The 19,048-nt window shown below is 44.7% G+C and overlaps 1 protein-coding gene across 1 annotated transcript; it reads left to right on the top strand.

Annotated features, from left to right (window-relative positions):
- The first annotated feature begins 874 nt into the window (after positions 1–874).
- TBC1D7 (TBC1 domain family member 7) lies at positions 875–12,086 on the top strand. Its single transcript, XM_049765308.1, has 8 exons — positions 875–1,013; positions 2,183–2,302; positions 3,224–3,304; positions 4,119–4,306; positions 7,266–7,403; positions 9,149–9,294; positions 10,119–10,248; positions 11,742–12,086. The coding sequence occupies exons 2-8, from the start codon at positions 2,191–2,193 to the stop codon at positions 11,826–11,828; spliced, it is 882 nt and encodes a 293-aa protein (XP_049621265.1). The 5' UTR covers positions 875–1,013; positions 2,183–2,190; the 3' UTR covers positions 11,829–12,086.
- Positions 12,087–19,048: the final 6,962 nt, after the last annotated feature.

Below are 19,048 nucleotides of genomic sequence, written 5' to 3'. Positions count from 1 at the left end.
TCCAGTTCCCCATTACTTCTTCTTTCTCACCTTGAATTCTTTCCTTCTAGTTGACAGAAATCTTAAGGGAAATTTGGATAATTTTCTTCCTCCCATTGGCTTCAACACATCCCACAATAGCCCTGTCAGCCAATGGAAGTGGTGGGAAGCCACTGTCACAATATAGGACAGTGACACAAATGTTCCCCTTCACAGGCCAGAGAATTTTAAAGGTTCTATTTACTTCTATTCTTATCACCCACCAACTGGCACTGTTGAGAATGCAGCTAAGTGACCTTCAAGCAAAGCTGGGTAGTGTCTCTTTCCCTTGCACCCAAATTGGCCATTTGTTAGGAGCAACCAAGGGCCAGCATTTGTGTTCTGTAGTTATCCAAAAAGTAATCAAGACCCTAAAAACCAAATGGAGAGGCTTTGGGTCAGTGAGAAGAACCAAGATGAACCAGAAGTTCAAGATTTCCACACTGGAATAAGTACTGTTTACTCCCTTTGGGGTTAGGAGTCAGATGAAATAGTCTGGGAGAATCTTCCAAGCCTGGGTTTTGGAGACTCTTTTGCATTTTTGCTATAGTCACCACAGGCTGCACATAGACAGCCCATAAGCTCCCTGAAGTCACCTCCTTTCTGCTAGACTTCCCCTTTCCTGCACCTCCAGAGTCTCAGGTCATTGCAATGCAAGAGAGCTCGTTCAAACATCCCGGGGCCCAGGCTGTGCGCACACGCGCACCTTAAGCGCGGTCTCTCTGCGCACGCACGCAGCTTAAGCGCGCTCTCAGCGCATGCGCATTACTAACACCGCCCAAGCTCCACCCGCAATGACGTCAACGCAGCGCGACAGCGGCCGCGGCAGTGGGGTCGCATCTTCCCGTCCAGTGGCGCCCAGCGCGCGCGGGGATCCCACCGCATCCTTGCCCGGGAGTGGTCGGTCGGTCCCCCACGCGCCGGCCTTCTGCGCTCCGGGGCTGCTTTTCCGCGCCACTTAGCCTCTATCCGGGTGCGGTGTCCCGCTGCGTGAGGTGAATGGAGCCTTGCTAAGGAGAGGGGGACTTGGGCGTGCAGGACCGGAAGTGCTTGATTGACTCCTGCATCCGGGTCTTTAGGAGCCTGGGTGTCATTGCAAGTCCTAGAAGATGCCTGTGCAGTGCACAGTGTCCTAAGCTTCCCGGCATCTTGTCGTCCTACAGCTTGGGTCCCTTTTTTCTGTAAGGAGGACTTCCTCTGCCTTCTGGAACTCAACCTGCCCTGCAGAGCTCGGGTTCTTCGTTTCATCCACACTTTTAGGCATTTGGAGTCAGGCAGTGCAATAGGCTCTGGGCGAATGAATGCATTACCCCCATTCTTCAAACACCGGCCTCCTGTGACTTGACTCTTTGCACTGACATGCTTGCTGTCAGCCTAGGAAGCTTATTGCGAGAGAGCCCAGCACCCCCCCCCCCCCCAACTTTCGAATTCTGACAGCAGATTGATTATATATTGTTTTCTTTCTTTTTTCTTTTTTCTTTTTTTCTTTTTTTTACCTCTGAGCATCTCCTTGTCAGTTTGTTCCTCCCTTGATGTAAAAATGGAATGCTATCATCTGGGAGTTTGGAAGTTTGATCATTACACTCAATAGGATTGTGTTAAAAGTTAAAGCAAAACTTAGGGACTTGTGGTTTTATTGCAACATTTAAAAAAGTAAAAGAACATTTTCTCATAATAAGGAAAGGAAATTAAAGTCGATCCAGCTACCCCCCAAAAATACCATGAACATTTCAGAATATGGTCTGAGGGTTAGAATGCACAACATTTGTCAAAGTAGAATTAGAGTATGTTCTATGTACTCTAATTCTGAGAACCCCGTTTACTTGAAGTCTGACTTTCCATTTCACTCATCTTTCTATTTTCATATATGTGACTTGGTGCTTTCCTAAAGTTGGAGTCTCTATGGATGAACCTTGAACTATCTGATTTAGTAGTTCAAAGCTTTGTTTGTGTCTTGGTTTTTGGCGAAAGTGCATACATGAGGTGGAGTAAATGGTTTAAAAGGGAAGATTGAATATTGAGCCTGACGTGAAGGCCATTTATTATAGGATTCAAAGTATTTGTGAGAAAGAGAAAAAGCTGTTTTTTGGGTGGGGAGGGGGGAAGGAAAGTTAAATTCTTTGTTTACACGCTTACTTTTCCCTTCTGCTTTCATTTCTCCAAGGATGAAACATGACTGAGGACTTTCAGAGAAACTTTCGCTCAGTATATTATGAGAAAGTAGGATTTCGTGGAGTGGAAGAAAAGAAATCATTAGAAATTCTCCTCAAAGATGACCGTCTAGGTGAGTTTTATAAGTTAATTAACATTGTTCTCAGTCATACCGGGTGTTAGGGAATAAGTATTATAAAAAACATCCAAAGGAATTTGTTACCTGCTGTAATTTTTAGTGGCAGGATGATAGTAGAGTGGCATATTTGGGGAGAAGTTTGGGATATTTTTTTCACTTTATATTTTACTGAAAGAAAGCCAGACATTTCAAAACAATCTTTAAGAACTCAGTAATAATAGTTTCCTCTTACTAGACTGATCTATATGCACATTATACATATATACACAATACATACATATATATATTCTTAGTTTTTAAAGGTCTCATAAGCTTTTGAGTAAATTTTTAACAATTTTTCTCATAATTTTTTTCTTACTATGTAACATTCTTCTAAGTTCAGTAATAATAAAATCTGTTCTGCATTTGGTAAAAGTAAAATAAACTGAACTGTAGTCAAAAATTGTACTTACAGGCAGAAGAGTGACTTTAACGTTTCATAAAAACATTCCCCATGTGATCATTGATCTTCAGTAGACAGTCTCTTAGTCTATCTGCTATTATTGTTCTCACTTGACAATTAGAGGTTGGGGTCAGGAGAGCCTAATGTGATGGGAAATGTGAGGATTTGAAAGTGACTCAGTGAAGTCATTTAACTGCTGTGAGCCATAGTTTTTGTCCAACAAGCTTGCAGTATGGAGTTAATGAGAGAAATCCCATGAATAAGAACAGCCTCTTCCTTCCAGTTAAAAATGATGATGTAAAAATTCATCTCGTGCTAGACCAGCTCCTTATTGCCTTGCATGCACTTGCTGACTGTGCAATAAACTTCCCCTTGAAGAAATGACTTTCTCTGCTCTTGCTGTAAAAATTAAATCCAGGGCATGTTCACATGTTTGGATCAGCAGGTAAAGCTTTTGTTTTTCCTTCCTCTAGATATCGAGAAACTCTGCACATTTAGTCAGAGGTTCCCTCTCCCGTCCATGTACCGTGCTTTGGTGTGGAAGGTGCTTCTAGGTACGAGACCCAGGGCTGAAAGGTTGATCTCTAAAAATATTGTGGTGACATCAATTGTTGTTTTATTGGTCAGGAAAAGGAGTTTGGGCCCTATCCTGAGTGTTGGTTTTGTCTTTTGGAGGCTGACCTGTAAGAACATCTTTCAGAAAAGCACTTTAGTACCACCAGATATAACTGTGGGGGAGAGTCAGTTCAGTCTGTAGTGGGGTCCAACTGCAAAGCCTGGTGATAGAACCAGAGAAATAGTACTAAAAGATGCTACTAAGAGTTGGGCACTTGCTTTGCTTGTGACTGATCCCAGTTTGATTCTGGCATCACATATAATTTCCCTGATCACTGCCAGGGGTCACTCCTGGGCACAGAATCAGGAATAGTTCTGAGTGCCACTGGATATCAACTCTATCCCACCTCCAACCCCCTGCCAACCCTCACAAAAGGAAAATACCAAAAAACAAAACTGGTGTTTAACCTGTAGGAGTAAAGAGTGCTCCACACTGACAACATTAATTGATTTAAATCATAATTTATTACATATTTTAAAAATGTGTATAGTACACATTCCAGAACGTTATGAGAAGACTATTGGTTATTTTTAATGCCAGTCATGCCATTGCTTTAAAATCTCAATAGCATTTAAAATTTGAGATTGTTTTATATTGAGACTCTGTTTTAAAGGAGACTCTGGCAGTTAAATATTTGGGTGGGTTCTAGTCTGACTGTTGTGTGCAGCGTCCTCTGAAATTCTCTGTAGTAGAGTGATTTGTGTTGTCCTCTCAGTGTTGTTTCCTCCTGCCCTTTCCCTGTGTCTCTGTAGGGATCCTCCCTCCACACCACGAGTCCCATGCCCAGGTGATGCTTTATCGCAAGGAGCAGTACTCTGATGTGCTACATGCCCTCAAAGTCATTCGCTTTGTCAGCGACGCCACACCTCAGGTCGAAGTCTATCTCCGCATGCATCAGCTGGAGTCTGGGAAGCTGCCTCGGAGTCCCTCCTATCCACTGGTCAGTGGTACTTTATTTTACGCTCTGCTCTACTTTGCACCGGCCCATTTTGCAGCCTCTGGTTGTATCATGTTCTGACTTAGATACTTTCCTTGCTTCTTTTTCCTAAAAGGAAAAGTGCATTCTGCCTCAGTCTTCCTGTTTTTGCAGAATGTAATTTGAAGTAATTTCAAACTCAAGGAAAACTTACTAGTACAAGAATCCTTATATACCCATAGCCCACTTTCCCTAGTTATTCACCTATTATCGTTTTTGGCTTTGCTATTTTCTTGTATATATGTCAGCCTCTTTGTACTAAACCTTTTGAGAGTGAAATGCAGGTAATGTTAATCTATTACCACACACACATCCTTTGACATATACTTTCTAAAACAAAGATATTCCCCGACATGATTTGGTTATAGTCATGGAAATCTACTAGTTGACATTGACTCAATAGTAAGAGCTAAAGTGCATATTTACATTCTGTTCATGTTTGTCCAGTTGTGCCAGTAATGCCTCGGTCACAAACTGGTTTAGATTCAGGCCTTAGCATTGAAACGATGTTTCGAACTTCTGTATACAACTCTTATAATTTTGCTGTTTGTCTCTTGCATTGTCCTGCCTTCTTAGGTTGCCATTAACTTGAAATAGTTCCTGTCTTTTCATGACCTTGACACTTTTTGGAGAATATACCCTGTATGTTCTGTAGGATCACCATAGAAGAATGACCCTGATTAGGAAAGTTGTTCATTTTGACCCTGGGTTAAGTGATAGATGCCAGGTTTACTGTTTTTCCCTTTGTAATTAATAAGTAACTCTTGGGCAGGTTCTCAGAGCCTGGAAATATCCATCTCCTAATGATTCTTGCCTGAAGCACATTTTGTGGCACTGGTTGCCAAATAGTGATTTTCTGATTTCTTATTTCTTCTGCCTTAGTTGCAAAAATTTTTTTTTCATGAGGAAGACTTTTTCCTTCTTCCTCATTTATATCCATTTGAATTACTGTATTTTTATTAATTTATTTTTTGGCCACACCCAGCAGTGCTCAGGGGTTACTGGTTCTGCTCTCAGGAATAACTCCTGACAGGCTCTGGGGACCATATGGGATGCTGACGATCAAACCTGGGTTGGCAGTGTGCATTGCCCTACCCACTATGCTGTCACTCTGACCTTGAGGATTCTTCTTTTACTCAGTGATCTCTACTCCTTTTATTTATTTTTGTGTTTAAATTGACCCAGATGTGAGCACTGGGCTCACCTTCAAACTGTCCTCTGTCATTTTGAAAAGTTTATTGTTCTCAGCATTTCTTTACTTCATGGAACATACACAAATAAAGTTATCTCTGATTCATCTCCCTTTTTTTTTCCTACCCAAGCTAATAAGGAACTATTTCTTCTTTGATTGGTGTGTGTGATACTTAGATACCAAGAGCAGGACACACAGTGTCGTTCACTGCTCCTGGAATGTCTTTGCTTCTGCATCTTTCTGGCAAAACAACCAGGTTCTCACATGTTTTTATAATTTTACACATTATTTATCTTTGTCTTAGAAACCTCAAGTTCTTACTACCTCCAGTTCCATAACAGTTTTTTTGTTTGTTTGATTTTGGATGGGGGTTGCTCAGGGTGTACTCCTAATTCTGAGCTCAGGCATCTACTCTTCACAGGGCTTGGGGACCGTATAGAATGGAACCTGGTCAGCTGTGTCATTTCTCTGGCATCTCCAGTTCTACATTAGCATCTTAAATTCATTCTAACCCTTCACAACTGCAGCTGCCTTTTCCTGACAGCTGTACATGTAAAACCATCCCACGAACCTTTAGTCGATTTTACCTTTTTGTTCATCTTCTGGTATGTCATTGTCGCAGCTGGCCTGCTCTCTGGCTATTGCATGTAGGCACCACAAGCCTGTGGTCCTGATTTCTCCTTGGCATCAGCTTCTTAGGTCTCAGCCTGCTCTAAGCTTTATCTTTGACAACTTCCTTCCTCTGCCTACTTAACCATTCTTAAAGTGAAGAGACTGGTGAGGAGGAGTGAGAGGCAAAAGGATGAATGTAGCTGTGGGGCTTTGACTGTTTTTTCTATGCAATTCACAATTCATTTCGGCATTTTAATAATCGGAGGTGGCTTACACAGGAAGTTGTTCAAAATAGGGATTTGCCTGCAAGCTGTGCTGTTCTATGGAAGTAATTGTTTTATTCCTTTTTTATTTTTTTTGAAATGTAAATGTTCTGGTTTGAAAAATACAGGTTTGAGAAATGCTGTTCTGATTTCTAAAATTCTAGTTTGGGGGATGTTTTAACTCTTTTTTTTGGTGGTTTTTGGGTCACACCCGGCAGTGCTCAGGGATTATTCCTGGCTCCAGGCTCAGAAATTGTTCCTGGCAGGCACGGGGGACCATATGGGACGCCGGGATTCGAACCGATGACCTCCTGCATGAAAGGCAAACGCCTTACCTCCCATGCTATCTCTCCGGCCCCATGTTTTAACTCTTTAGGTGTTGCAAAGCAGTATAGAATTATAAAGGTATTTATGAATGCCTTGAAAAGAAAAAGCTTTATTCTATTGGTGTCCTTTGGCTTTTGCAAATTCCTGCAATGGTACATCTCCACCAATGCTTATTTTAGAGTTGTTCACATCCTTTGGAAAGGTTTCCTCTTGCCCTAAGAATATTTTTGAGTGGAGAGATCATAAGCACCTTGCTTCTGATTTATTTCTGCTAACCCTCTGATGGCCTCAGTGTTGGGCACAGACATTCCTGTGTGAGCAGCCTGAAGTCAGGACATGGAGGAGAGCTGGTTCCTATCAACCTCATCTCTTTTAGTAGTTTTCTCTTCAGTAGTAAACCTTCCATTTTCCCACACTTGGATTTACCAGTATAGCCTCCTGAAAATATAGGTTTTGAGATTTTTTTTAAAAATTAAAATATATATCCCTCTCCTCTGCTGTCCTACTGAGATTGTCATTACTCTTTCAGGAGTCAGAAGATGAAGTATTTCTTGCCATTGCTAAAGCTATGGAAGAGATGGTGGAGGATAGTGTCGACTGTTACTGGATCATTCGATGCTTTGTGAACCAGTTAAATAACAAGTATCGCGATGCTCTTCCCCAGCTGGTAAGGGACTCAGTTTCGGGCTGTTGGCAGGTGGGAGTGAGCAATAGTATTTCTAGTCTCCAGAGAAGACTCTGGACTCATGGTACTGTTGCAGGTATGAGTGGGCCCTCTTACGACAGGAGTCACCAAATGTCTTCCCTGCATTCTGTTGCAACCACTCAGCTCTGTTGTTGCTGCACAGAAGCAGCCATGGACAAATACCTAAATGAATAGCCTGCTGCGGGCTCCTGCTTACCTGGTATGAATCCACCAACTCTGTCTAGAATTGTCCTCTGTTGCTAGTTGACTGTGTATAGTAGAAATCTCTGAGAACACGGGCCGGGTAGGTGGCGCTGGAGGTAAGGTGTCTGCCTTGCAAGCGCTAGCCAAGGAAGGACCGCGGTTCGATTCCCCCGGCGTCCCATATGGTCCCCCCAAGCCAGGGGCGATTTCTGAGCACATAGCCAGGAGTAACCCCTGAGCGTCAAACGGGTGTGGCCCAAAAACCAAAAAAAAAAAAAAAAAAAAAAATCTCTGAGAACAGAAGAAGCATCCTTGTTTTCATTCATGGCCCAGAATTCCAGCATTAAGGCAGCCAGACTAGTGCCTCAATGCCCTATTAGTGACAGGGATCCAGGCTCCTTCCTGTCCCTGTCAGCTAGTGTCCTCATGGATGATCTTAACTCCTACACATGATGGAGACTTTAGAGTAGCAGCAGGAAGCATGTAGTCTAGACAGGTATACTTGGCACCAAGAGTTCCGCGTTCCACAGCAGCCTGTCCAGGAATGTACTTTTCCTCTGTGCCTGTCAGTGGCAGACTGAGCCACTTGGCCTCAGCTGTCTGCAGGGGAAGCTGGAGGCAGTTTTACTTTGCAAAGCCCTGCCCATGAGGCAAATAGCCTGAAGGGCTGCTGGGCATGCTTTGCAGGTGAGAATCCAGTACCACACAGGACTCTCATCCATAGATTTATGCAGGTATGCTCTAAATGTACTGCTTCATTTTAGTGGTAGAATTAAGAAAAATTCTAGGTCAGATTAGGGTAGGAAAGGCCATGGAAAGGTATCTGGTCAACAGTACATTGGAGAGAAGTTCTGGGTATAGGGAGTGGTTTTGTAGAGTTTTTGACAAGCTCTTAGAATTCATAAGGGGTCACAAAGCTGGATAAAGAGAAGCGATCCCCAAGAGAAGGAGGAGGAAGTAAGACCAATAGTTACAGGCACATCCTTTTGCTTGGCTGACTCCTGTCCATTCTTACAGAGGCTGTTAGGTGCCATGTTTTCTGGGAGATTGTTTTTGGTTTCTGAAGCCTGAGTGAGGAGTCCCTGGGTAGTCTCCTACAGCCCCACACCAAAGCTTTGTTAACTCTGCTGCATTCTTCTTTCTACTACTCTCTCTCATTCGGGCTGTGAGCTCCTGGAGGCAGAAACTTGGTTCCCACATGGAACAGTGCCAATGTGGGTGGTGATGGATGGGCTCTTGCTAGCTTTAGTTTGTCTCATTCTTTCTAGCTTGCTTGGACCTAGAGACCTGGAAGAGCTTGATCTCATTAGGAATTCAGAGTGGCAGCTATTTAGTCAAATAGACAGTTGCATTGGCTCAGGTGACCTAGAGTCTGATTGTGGTCTTCTGCATAGACTCGAAAGTTTGCCTGTAGGATCCACTCTTTGCCACTGGACCCACTGTACACAGTCCAGGTGCCTTTCTTTCATCGCTGACTGTAAGGTAATGTTAGATCACAGCATCTCTCTCTACTTTATTCCTAGCCAAAGGCGTTTGAACAGTACTTGAACCTGGAAGATAGCAGGCTGCTGAGCCATCTCAAGGCATGTTCTGCAGTGTCCAGGCTTCCTCATGATCTTTGGTTCAAGAGGTGCTTTGCGGGGTGCTTACCTGAGTCCAGTTTACAGAGGCAAGTATTGGCCGGAGACTTAGAATCCAAAGAATCCTGGTTTTCACCTGCTCATTCCTCAGAAAAGAAACTTGTTTTAGAATAATACAGTAGTTTGAAGTTAACATCGGCAGCTAACAGAATGCACAATTCTGGTTGTTATCTTTTCGATTATTAAATGACCATTAACGAAGTCTAATAGCAGTGTTAGAAGACAGAATATGCAGAAGTTGAGTTTCTCGGATTGTTAGAAACTGTACGATACTCAGCTCTGAAGCCGGACTTTAGGTAGGCACTGGCTTTTATTAGAACAATGATGCTGCCTTATCTAGAAGAAATCTTAACTTAGTTCTATTATGGCTACTTTAGAGTAACTGAAGGCAAAAAATTGACATTCAAACTTGACTTTTTCATTGGCTACAGATGTGTGATTGGTATTTTGCAGTCCTGATGCTTCCTGCCAAGACTTTCTGATGTAATTGAAGAAAGATTGTGCACTGAGAATGTGGCAGGACAGTCTCTATGCTACATAGAGTGTAATAGCAACCTGCAGTCATAGGACTTAACAGTCTTTGCTGTACAATGGTTGTAGATCAGTAATCAGTCCCTTGCATCTTTGGATAAGTTTAAGAAACTTGAACTACTGGAAAATGAAATTGAATTGACTAGTTTGTTTTGTTGGCAGATTATTTCATCACAGAACTTCTCTGAAGTTTATATTTACACTAGAATTAATTTGATTTAGTTGTATAATTTGAGGTGTTTTGGTAAACAGTTTCAAGTACAAGTAATTTGATTGCCTTTTTTTCTTTTTCTTTCCTTTTGTGTGTGTGTGTGTGTTGTAGGGTTTGGGATAAAGTTGTGAGCGGATCCTGTAAGATCCTGGTTTTTGTAGCTGTGGAAATTTTATTAACCTTCAAAATAAAAGTAATGGCACTGAACAATGCAGAGAAGATAAAACAGTTTCTGGAAAATGTAAGTGGACTTTATTTTAATTCTAGAGAGGGAGTTTGCCTAGCAACCTGAATTTTATTTTATGTTATTATGTTATTATGCATTATGTTATTTCAGAGAAGCTACACAGTATGCTTTTTTATAAGCTTTCCATGAAATAATCTCATGAGACCAGGGAGATTGTACAGTGGGTAAGGTGCTTGCCATGCAGGTGGCCAGTGTGGATTCCATCTGGACCACATATGGTCCTCCGGAGCCCCGTCAGGAGTGATCCCTGAACCTGGAGCCAGGAGTATGCTCTGAACACCAGTGTGGCCCTAAAACAAACCAAAACAAAGAAGATGAGCCCAGAGTTGCTCTGTGGGTGACAGTTTGTGTCTTCTTTCTGAGTAGTTAAGTCTTGGTTAAAGACAGAATTTCGTACCCCAAGGGCTTGTCCGGAGAAGGGGATAAGGCCTAGTACTCTAGTGCAGCGTTTTTCAACCACTGTGCCGCAGCACACTAGTGTGCCATGAAATATTGTCTTGTGTGCCGTGGGGAAAATTCCAATTTTATCTGTGACATGTGGCTTTGGCTCACAAATAGACCAATTATTAGATTGTTATTATTATTTTATAATACAGTAATTATAAAATACTTTCTTTGTGTTTATTTGATTCCTATTCAAGAGTATTACTTTATATATAGTCAATATAGGCACAGAGTTAAAAATTTTTTTAACATTTTCTAACGGTGTGCCTCGTGATTTTTTTTTTCATGAAAAAAGTGTGCCTTTGCACATGAAAGGTTAAAAAACACTGCTCTAGTGCACAGTCGTTAATGGACAAGGATGCTGTTTGGGGTGGTTCTGTAGCCTTTTCATTTCAGTCACTCTCACTGGTAAAATCTCAGTTGAGTTTGTTAAGGTTTTTAAGCATAACTTTAGTTCATGTCCAACAGGTCTAAGTGAGTCAGCTTTTCTGCTCTGTAATTTTGGATGTCCTTAATTAGACAAGGCATGAGGTAGAAGAAAGATTGAAATAATACATTTCATAGATCCAAAGATCTGTTGTTTTTTTTTAAGTCACTATTCAGTTTGAATAGTGACCTGATGAAAAATAAGTCCCCCATATATATAATATATAAATATATATATATAATGTAGATATATTAATGAATCATCCCTTAATAATAATGGCTAACAGTGCCTAAACTGGTGCTGGATGTTGGCCTGGGATTATATCATTGTCCTTCTGTAAGCAGCCCTGTGAAGCAAGACTGGCGAGATGGGCTCTAATTCCAGAGTCTGTGAGCGACCTGTTCTGCCCACATGACTGGTAACAAGTGGGCAGTGCAGGGTTCCATCCAGGTTGCCTGACCCTGGAGCTTTTAGTAAGTCATCAGATGACCCGGGGAACAAAGGGGTGAGGTTTTTTGAGTGCCTTGCAACCTCAGCGCCACTGGGAGGAAGTGAAGGACTGGCTGACGCTGTTAGCACTAAGGATTCACTGAGTCTCTTTTTCTCTTGTTCACAGATTCCCCAGGACAGCTCTGACGCCATTGTGAGCAAAGCCATCGACCTGTGGCACAAGCACTGTGGGACCCCAGTCCATTCTGCCTGAACCCCGGCCACACCCGACCTGATCGCCTTGGTCCTTGCCCCACAGTGTGCTCACCTGTCTGAACAGAGGGAATTTTTTGCTTCGGTGCTCAAAGTCCCCACTTCGTTTGTTTGTTTGTTTTTTGTTTCTCTCTCCAGTATAATTATTTAAGTACTTGATATTCCCATGTGGTGGAGCAGCTTCTCAGATAGAAGTTCCGAGTTCAGCTCTGAAGAGTGTTTCTTTTTTTTTTTTTTTAAATAAAGCGTCGTTGGGAAATTGTGCCTGGTGTTTGGTGACCTTTGCTGAAAGCATGTGTGTGGGTACTCCTGTCTCCACAACCACCCTGCCTGGTATTTCTCTAACAGGCGCTGACCTCCTGACTTTTTCTGTGTCTGCTTCTGGGGGTAACAACAGCTTCCTTTTGTTGACAACCCAGATTCAGTTTTGGTTTGGTGCAGCTGTGTGCATTTCCTCCAGAGATGGCCACTTCCTGAGACTCCATCTCACTCAGTAGATATAATGAAAAGCCCTGATTCCCCTCCCCTCCCCACACTCTTGGTTGGAATGAAGCAATGATGGGCAGGAGAGTGTAGCTGGGTCTGCTGGAGACTGCGAGCTCTTGAGGGTCTGGCTGGCCGAACTCTGGCTTGACTGCCTCTCTGGATGTTGGGTCAAGGCTCTGGCCTGGGAATGAGTATTGCGGCAGATGTAGGGGAACAGCCCAAGGCCTCAGGCCCAAATGTGCTTGTGACGATGGTGACTTCCTGGGACAGAGCCGGCTGCAAGGCAGGGAACAGGAAGGGCCCCTTTGTTCGCTACTGAGTCATGTGTCAGATTTGCATGGTACTTGGGATTCTCCACCTTGGCAGAGGCGGGATACTAGAATGGTGGAGGTTTTGTTGTAAGCCTTCTGTCCCTCCCTAGTGAATAAAATGCCTGCAGAGAAAGAGTGCAGACTTAACAGCCATTGAACCACATGGTCTTGTTACCAACATTTAAAAAGGAAATGGAGGTTTGCTGTTAAGAATGCTGTTTAATGAATGTTTAAGAATGCTGTTCTTAAAGCAGTCCCACTTGGGGCTGGAGAGATAGCACAGTAGTAGGACATTTTCTTTGCAAGCATCTGACCCAGGACCTATGTTGGTTCGAATCCTGGCATCCCATATGGTCCCCTGTGCCTGCCAGGAGCGATTTCTGAGCACAGAGCCAGGAGTAACCTTTGAGTGCCTCTGAGTGTGGCCCCCAAACCAAACCAAAACAAAACAGAAAACAGCTCCATTACTACCAGTTCATGTTTCATTCTCCTTGCCCCTTCCCACCCCCACCCCCAGTCTGGGAATCCCAAACTGCAGAACCCTCAGCATTTCAGAAAAATGGAAACTGAAGTTCAGTGGTATCTGATTCTTTAAATCCAGAGAAAGGAGAACACATGACACACATTTCTGATCACTCAACTCTCCAATTTTGAGAAGATGTGGCCAGAAAGGCAGTTGGGAGAAGGGCTGAGAAAGGTGAGCCTGGGGTTCTCAGGGATAAGGATCTCATAGGGGACCATATTCATTCCTCTGTGGGAGGGCGATACAGGTAATCTGGAAGAATTCTACAGGCATATTGTGTGTGTGTGTGTGTGTGTGTGTGTGTGTGTGTTTACTGGAAGATTTAAAAAGTATCATGTAATATCTAGGAAACTGGAGGACTAAAAGCCCATCTTAGAAGAAGGATTTTTTTTTTGGGGGGGGGGAACAGTGAGAATTTACATCTGTAATAGAATCTCATTTTGCTGAGTAATATGTCTTCATCATCCATTTCTGCCCACACTGATTGGGAAACTCAGCTCAGAACCTGATGGAAATACCCTATTCCCACTCTGAGAATATCCTATGAGGCTCCTACAGATTATGTCCTCTCTGGTCAGTGCCCAGAGCTGTCATGCCCACATCTATTCCAGCTAGTAAGTGGGCTTCTCCTCAAAAAACTGGATATAAGCACTAAACTTGGCTTAAAAGTCCTTCACTGCTATAGCATCTAAATATGTGAGAGCAGCTCTGAACTCGTGTGTGTCTGTGTATGAATATCATCCCTGGCTTCTGGCATGAGACATTCCTGCCCAGCAAATCTTCATGAATTGTTAAGTGATCTTTGGCTCTGACATGTGTCCAGCGTGTCACTTTTTCTGCAGCTCCAATTTTCCTTCATGAAAGCAAAGAACTTAGAGAATATCTGGGGAGCAGGAGCCCAACTATGGAGCCTTGCCCAGGACTGGCTCAAGGTTAGTCTTGTCCCTTGTTCATGGTCTCTTAAACATAGCTGGGCTCTCATTTAGGTTTTTGGTTACAGGGGAGGATGAAAGTGACAGGCAGGTTCTTCTCTGCAGCTTTATTCAGGCTGGGAAGGCCCGAGGCCAGAGAAGGGTTTCGGGGACTGTGAGCTAGCTCATGTGCTGGATCAAAGAACTGTTTTTTGTTTGTTTTGTTTTTGGGTCACACCCGGCAGTGCTCAGGGGTTACTCCTGGCTGTCTGCTCAGAAATAGCTCCTGGCAGGCACGGGGGACCATATGGGACACCGGGATTCGAACCAACCACCTTTGGTCCTGGATCGGCTGCTTGCAAGGCAAACGCCACTGTGCTATCTCTCCGGGCCCCAAAGAACTATTTTTCCTGTTGATGGTGAGAAAGAGCTCGTGGCTCTTGACAGATGCCATGGATCTGGGGACCAGGCTTTGCTTGCCCAGCATCAGCACTGGTGTGAGATGGATGGGGTGGGCAGAGAGCCGGCAGTGAGGACAAGGAGTGGGAATTTTCCTGGAGGCACCATTCCCTGCCCATCTCAAGTTTGTTGTGGCGAAACCCACAGGGGAGAGAACATGTCCAGAATCCTTCAAGAAGGTCTGGGAGATGGTCACACAGCAGAGTCCTGTGCCCACATCATCTGTCATGCCTCTCACAGCTCTGTACCCATCATTGCCTGGCCTGGGGTGGTGTCTCAGTCTGGTTCACCAAGCACTACACATCTGCCTGCCAGCTCTGCTACCCACTTTGCCTGTACCTCTCCTGCTCAATTTCTTCTTGGTTTCTCCCTTCACCTATTTTCTGCAGTGTTCACCTAGTGTTTGGTGGCATCTCTGTGCCCTTCTCTGACTGCATGCTGCAGCAGTTGAAAGGGAGACAGCCTGCAGGCAGTTTTACATGTGCAAGGCCACACTTTACACCTTGGCTAGCCTCCAGGCCCCACCCTTGTCTTTTTTGGCCTTTTATGCTTTTATGCATACCCATTGGGTCATGAAATAGAGATGAATGCATTCCAGTTTGTAGATCAGGCACCGAATTTAATGGCAGAGTAAGTCCTGGGGTGTCTGCCTACTGGAGCTTGTAAGGAAGCAAGGAAGATAGAGATGTGAGTACATAGTTGCTTCTCTGCCTTTCAGTCCACCCTAAGCTCTGGAGCTGATGCATGAAGCTCCTATGCATGGAGCTGATGGCTGGAGCTCCAGGAAGCATACAGGGATCCTGGCTCCCTGTCCTAGGCCACAGTAGAAGTGGCAGAGTGAAGCTGGGATACGGGGACTGTCATGCTTGCTAATTTTCTGGCCTCTAGGAGTCACCCATCTGGTAACAGGTAGACCTTCCAGTAGTTGTTCTGTTACATTCCTCACCTTCTATTCTCTAGTTTGTACTCTGGCCTAGTTTCCTGAAAAGGTCCTGGGAAACTCTGGCTTTAATAGCAGCCGCCAGAAAGGAAGCTCGCTCTTCACTGCAGGATTTGCTGGGCTGTAGCCAAGCCTTGGGGGCTGTACTGCCCCCCTATGAGTTCCCACTGCTCTGAAAAGTCTGGGCAGCCTCCTCTGAGCTTCTGCAGCTTTCAGGCACTGCAGGTTTGGCAAAGAACACTGAGCTGTCTCTGTTGGTTTTCCTGCTCCTTCAAGAAACTTCCCCTAGAAGCTAGAGACACAAGTTCTCTCCAGCTGGGGATGCCATGTTCAGCCTCCTGGGCCCCTTCCCGGTGGGCTCTCCTGGCTATGTCTGCCCTTGCCTTCTGCCTGGGCACATGGTCCTTTTCAGCACTTTGGCTGCTTTGGTTTAAAATGATGGTTTGTTGGCTCCACTTTAACCTGTGCAGCCCTGGAGGGCAGATTGTGGCTTCTTCTGCTTTCTCTCAGCCCTGCCCAGCCACCCTGCAATCATCGTTAACTCTCCCTATGTTTGTCTCAGTGGCTTTTATTTTCTTTTCATTTTTTAAAAATAATTTTCTTGTTTCGTTTATTTTTTTTGGGGGGGGGCACACTCAGTGATGCTAAGTGTTCACTCCTGGTTATGTGCTCAGAAATCACCCCTGGCTTTGGGGGACCATATGGGATGCCAGGGATTGAACCTAGGTATGTCCTAGATCAGACGTGTGCAAGTCAAACACCCTCCTGCTGTGCTATTGCTTCATCCCTATTTCTTAGTGGCTTTTCTGGAACCCAACAGCTGAGGGAGATAAAGTTATAATAGGATGCGGGGGTAAGTCTTGAACCCAAAGGGGGCTATACATAGCACCTTTATGGGTTGGCTTTGTGTTTCTGTCGTCTTCTCTCAGGGAGAAGCTCACATTGCAGAGGCCTGACTTCTGGAGACAGTCTGTGAGTCTGTCCTTGGTGGGCAGAAGGGACCCCACAGCAGACACTTGCCCCTGCCCCCCTTCATGGAGGGCTCAGATGAAGGGTCAGTGCTCAGATTCGAGGATATGGGGGTTCACAGTTCTGTGGCCAGATGCCCTGCCCTGTTGTGGCAGCCTTCCTTCATCCCAGAAGGGCTCTAGGCTGATTTCTTGCAACCTCAGACAGCTGCTGCTCCTGCCTCTGAAGGTTGGCTCTGCTTTCCTGCATGCCTTGGTATTAGCCTTTCTGCATAGATCTAGGGCCCGTCAGACCAGGGCCACTTGGGTGAGCAGGTCAGGCAAGGTCTTTGCTAAGGTTGATTGACTCCAGCACCAAGGGGACGCTGACCTGCCCAAGGAATGCGGCCACATACCCTTCCCAGAGCCAGAGGAGAGAAGGTAGTTCCAGGAGGCAGTCTGGGAGGTGAGGGGCCACTGCAGGGACCCAGAGCTTCTGTCTGCCTGGAGAGGCCTCCCTTCCTTTTACTTCCTTCCTCATCTGCAAACTCTGTCCACCTGTCCACCGAGTCCTCACATCTCTTTGTGGAAACCAACCAACTCTCACCCTCAATGGTGATTTTTCTGACCTGAGAACTGTAAAATAGCAGTTGGGCCTCCCTCAGTGGGTAGGAGGTTGTGAGTCAGGGCTGAAGCCTCAAATGTGGAGTTTTGGTGGGGGAGAAGCTTGCAGTAAAGAGTCTTGGGGTACAGGAGGAAGCAGTTAGAAAGTGCATGACTTGGAACCATAGTGCAGCAGATTAGGCACTTGCTTTGCATGGGACTAATCCAGGTTTATTTTCTGGCACTCACTATAGTCCCTCAAAGCACTATCAGGAGTAATCCCTGAGCTCAGAGCCAGGAATAACCTCTGAGTATTTCAGGGTGTGACTCCTGGGCACAGAGAGGAAATTGGACCTAGTCTCAGGAGAGTCATCTTAGAGCAAATTTTTTAGGGGGATTGGGCCACACCTGGTGTGTGTTTAGAAATCACTCCTGGCAGGTTCAGGGGATCATATTGGATGTTGGTGATGGAACTCAGGTTGGCCATGTGCAAGGCATATGCCCTACCTGCTGTTCTATCACTCCAGCTCCAGCTTAGAGCAGTTTTGCTTCCCAAGAAGTTTTGAGGAGGTTACTGGTTTACTGCAGCTAAACAGAGCTTCTCAAACTTGGACATAGGTGACACGCATGGGCCTCTGGACCCTTTGGAGGAGGCAGATTTGGTAAATGGGGCTCTGGGCAGGGCTTGCCCAGACACCCCTGAGTGTCAGTGCCTGGGGTGGCCCGTGGAAGGCCCCAGATATAAATGTCAGCCCATAGCAAGATACACTGCAGTAGTTAAAGAAAGAAAAGGTGTCACGGAGAATGACCAGTCTGTACCATTTTCTCTGTTTCCAAGTATTAGGAGGATGCCACCTCTAGGTGGCCTTCTGGTGACACTGCTCAAGGTATATAAAGCATAAGCATTAGCATTGAGACATAATCTCAGTAATGAAGGCATGTGGTTTTACTGCCCCTTCTCACAGGATGTTTTAAGGGAAAGCTCCAGCTAGCCTGTCACCTCCTCTCCCCTCCTAACAGGGCCTCAATGAGATTCATTCCTACTATTGTCATCAAGGAATTATGGTCCACAGATCCTTAGTATTGATGTTTAGCCGTGGCCTGTTACTGTAGCATCAGAGTCCACTTTCCTCTGCTATTGGCCTCTTTGTCTCTTCTCAAAATGCATCTCCTTCATCCCCTGACCTTTCCTTGCCAGGTAGCCTAACTTCTTTAGGTTGAACCTCAAGGTGTTTTCATTGCCCTGGTCTTTTTTTTAAACTTGATTGATTGATTGATTGATTGATTTCTGGGCCACACCTAGCAGTGCTCAAGGGTTACTGGCTCTGCACTTGGAAATCCCTGCTGCCAGAGCTTGGGGGACCATATGGAATTCGAGGAATTGAACCTGGTCCTTCCCTGGTCAGCCGCATGCCAGGCAAATGCCCTACCGCTGTAATTTCTCTCCAGCCCCTGGTCTTTGTTTTTTTACCTTCCACATGAGTGAGAGCAACTGATATTCTCCCTTCTCCTGACTCAACTTGCTTAGTCTGATACTTTTGGTTCTTGCAGTGGATTGCAAGATTTCATCTTTTTGCATAGATTAGTCATATTTTGCTTGTTTCGGTTTTGGGCCACACCTGGCAGAGCTCAAGCCTGACTCCTGAATGCACTGAGGGATCCATCCTAATAGATGCAGGAAATCATATCTGGTACTGGAGATCAAACTTGGGTTGGCTCTGTGTGAGGCAAAAGCCCTACTTGCTGTACTATCATTTAGACTCCTGGATGGTTTTCTGTTGTGTCTGTACCACTATGTCTCTATCTGAAAGTGTCCCCTATTGTGGGGACACTTGGGCTGTTTCCAGATCTTGGCGATTATAAATAGTGCTATAATGCAGAGATGTCAATGATAAGATGTCAGTCGATTTGTGGCAAGTGCATAATAATAGAATTTAATTTCCTTAGCCATTTTTGGTGAGAAGGAAGAAGAGGAAGAGGTCTGGCAAAATCATTACATAAAGCTTTCTGAAAAGGTTTAATGGAAAATTTACTTAGCTGA

The sequence above is a fragment of the Suncus etruscus genome, chromosome 18 (assembly GCF_024139225.1).
Source record: "Suncus etruscus isolate mSunEtr1 chromosome 18, mSunEtr1.pri.cur, whole genome shotgun sequence".
In the NCBI taxonomy this organism is placed as follows: Eukaryota; Metazoa; Chordata; class Mammalia; order Eulipotyphla; family Soricidae; genus Suncus; species Suncus etruscus.
Note: the sequence above shows the minus strand (reverse complement) of the source record. Positions and strands in the feature narration are given on the sequence as shown.

What these genes read in the sequence shown, in the direction of transcription:
- TBC1D7 (XM_049765308.1), top strand. Translation starts at nt 2,191, where the DNA reads ATGACTGAGGACTTTCAGAGAAACTTTCGCTCAGTATATTATGAGAAA. An exon ending in GGTGTGGAAGGTGCTTCTAG is followed by an intron (nt 3,305 to 4,118) that starts GTACGAGACCCA and finishes GTGTCTCTGTAG; the next exon opens with GGATCCTCCCTCCACACCAC. An exon ending in GCGATGCTCTTCCCCAGCTG is followed by an intron (nt 7,404 to 9,148) that starts GTAAGGGACTCA and finishes CTTTATTCCTAG; the next exon opens with CCAAAGGCGTTTGAACAGTA.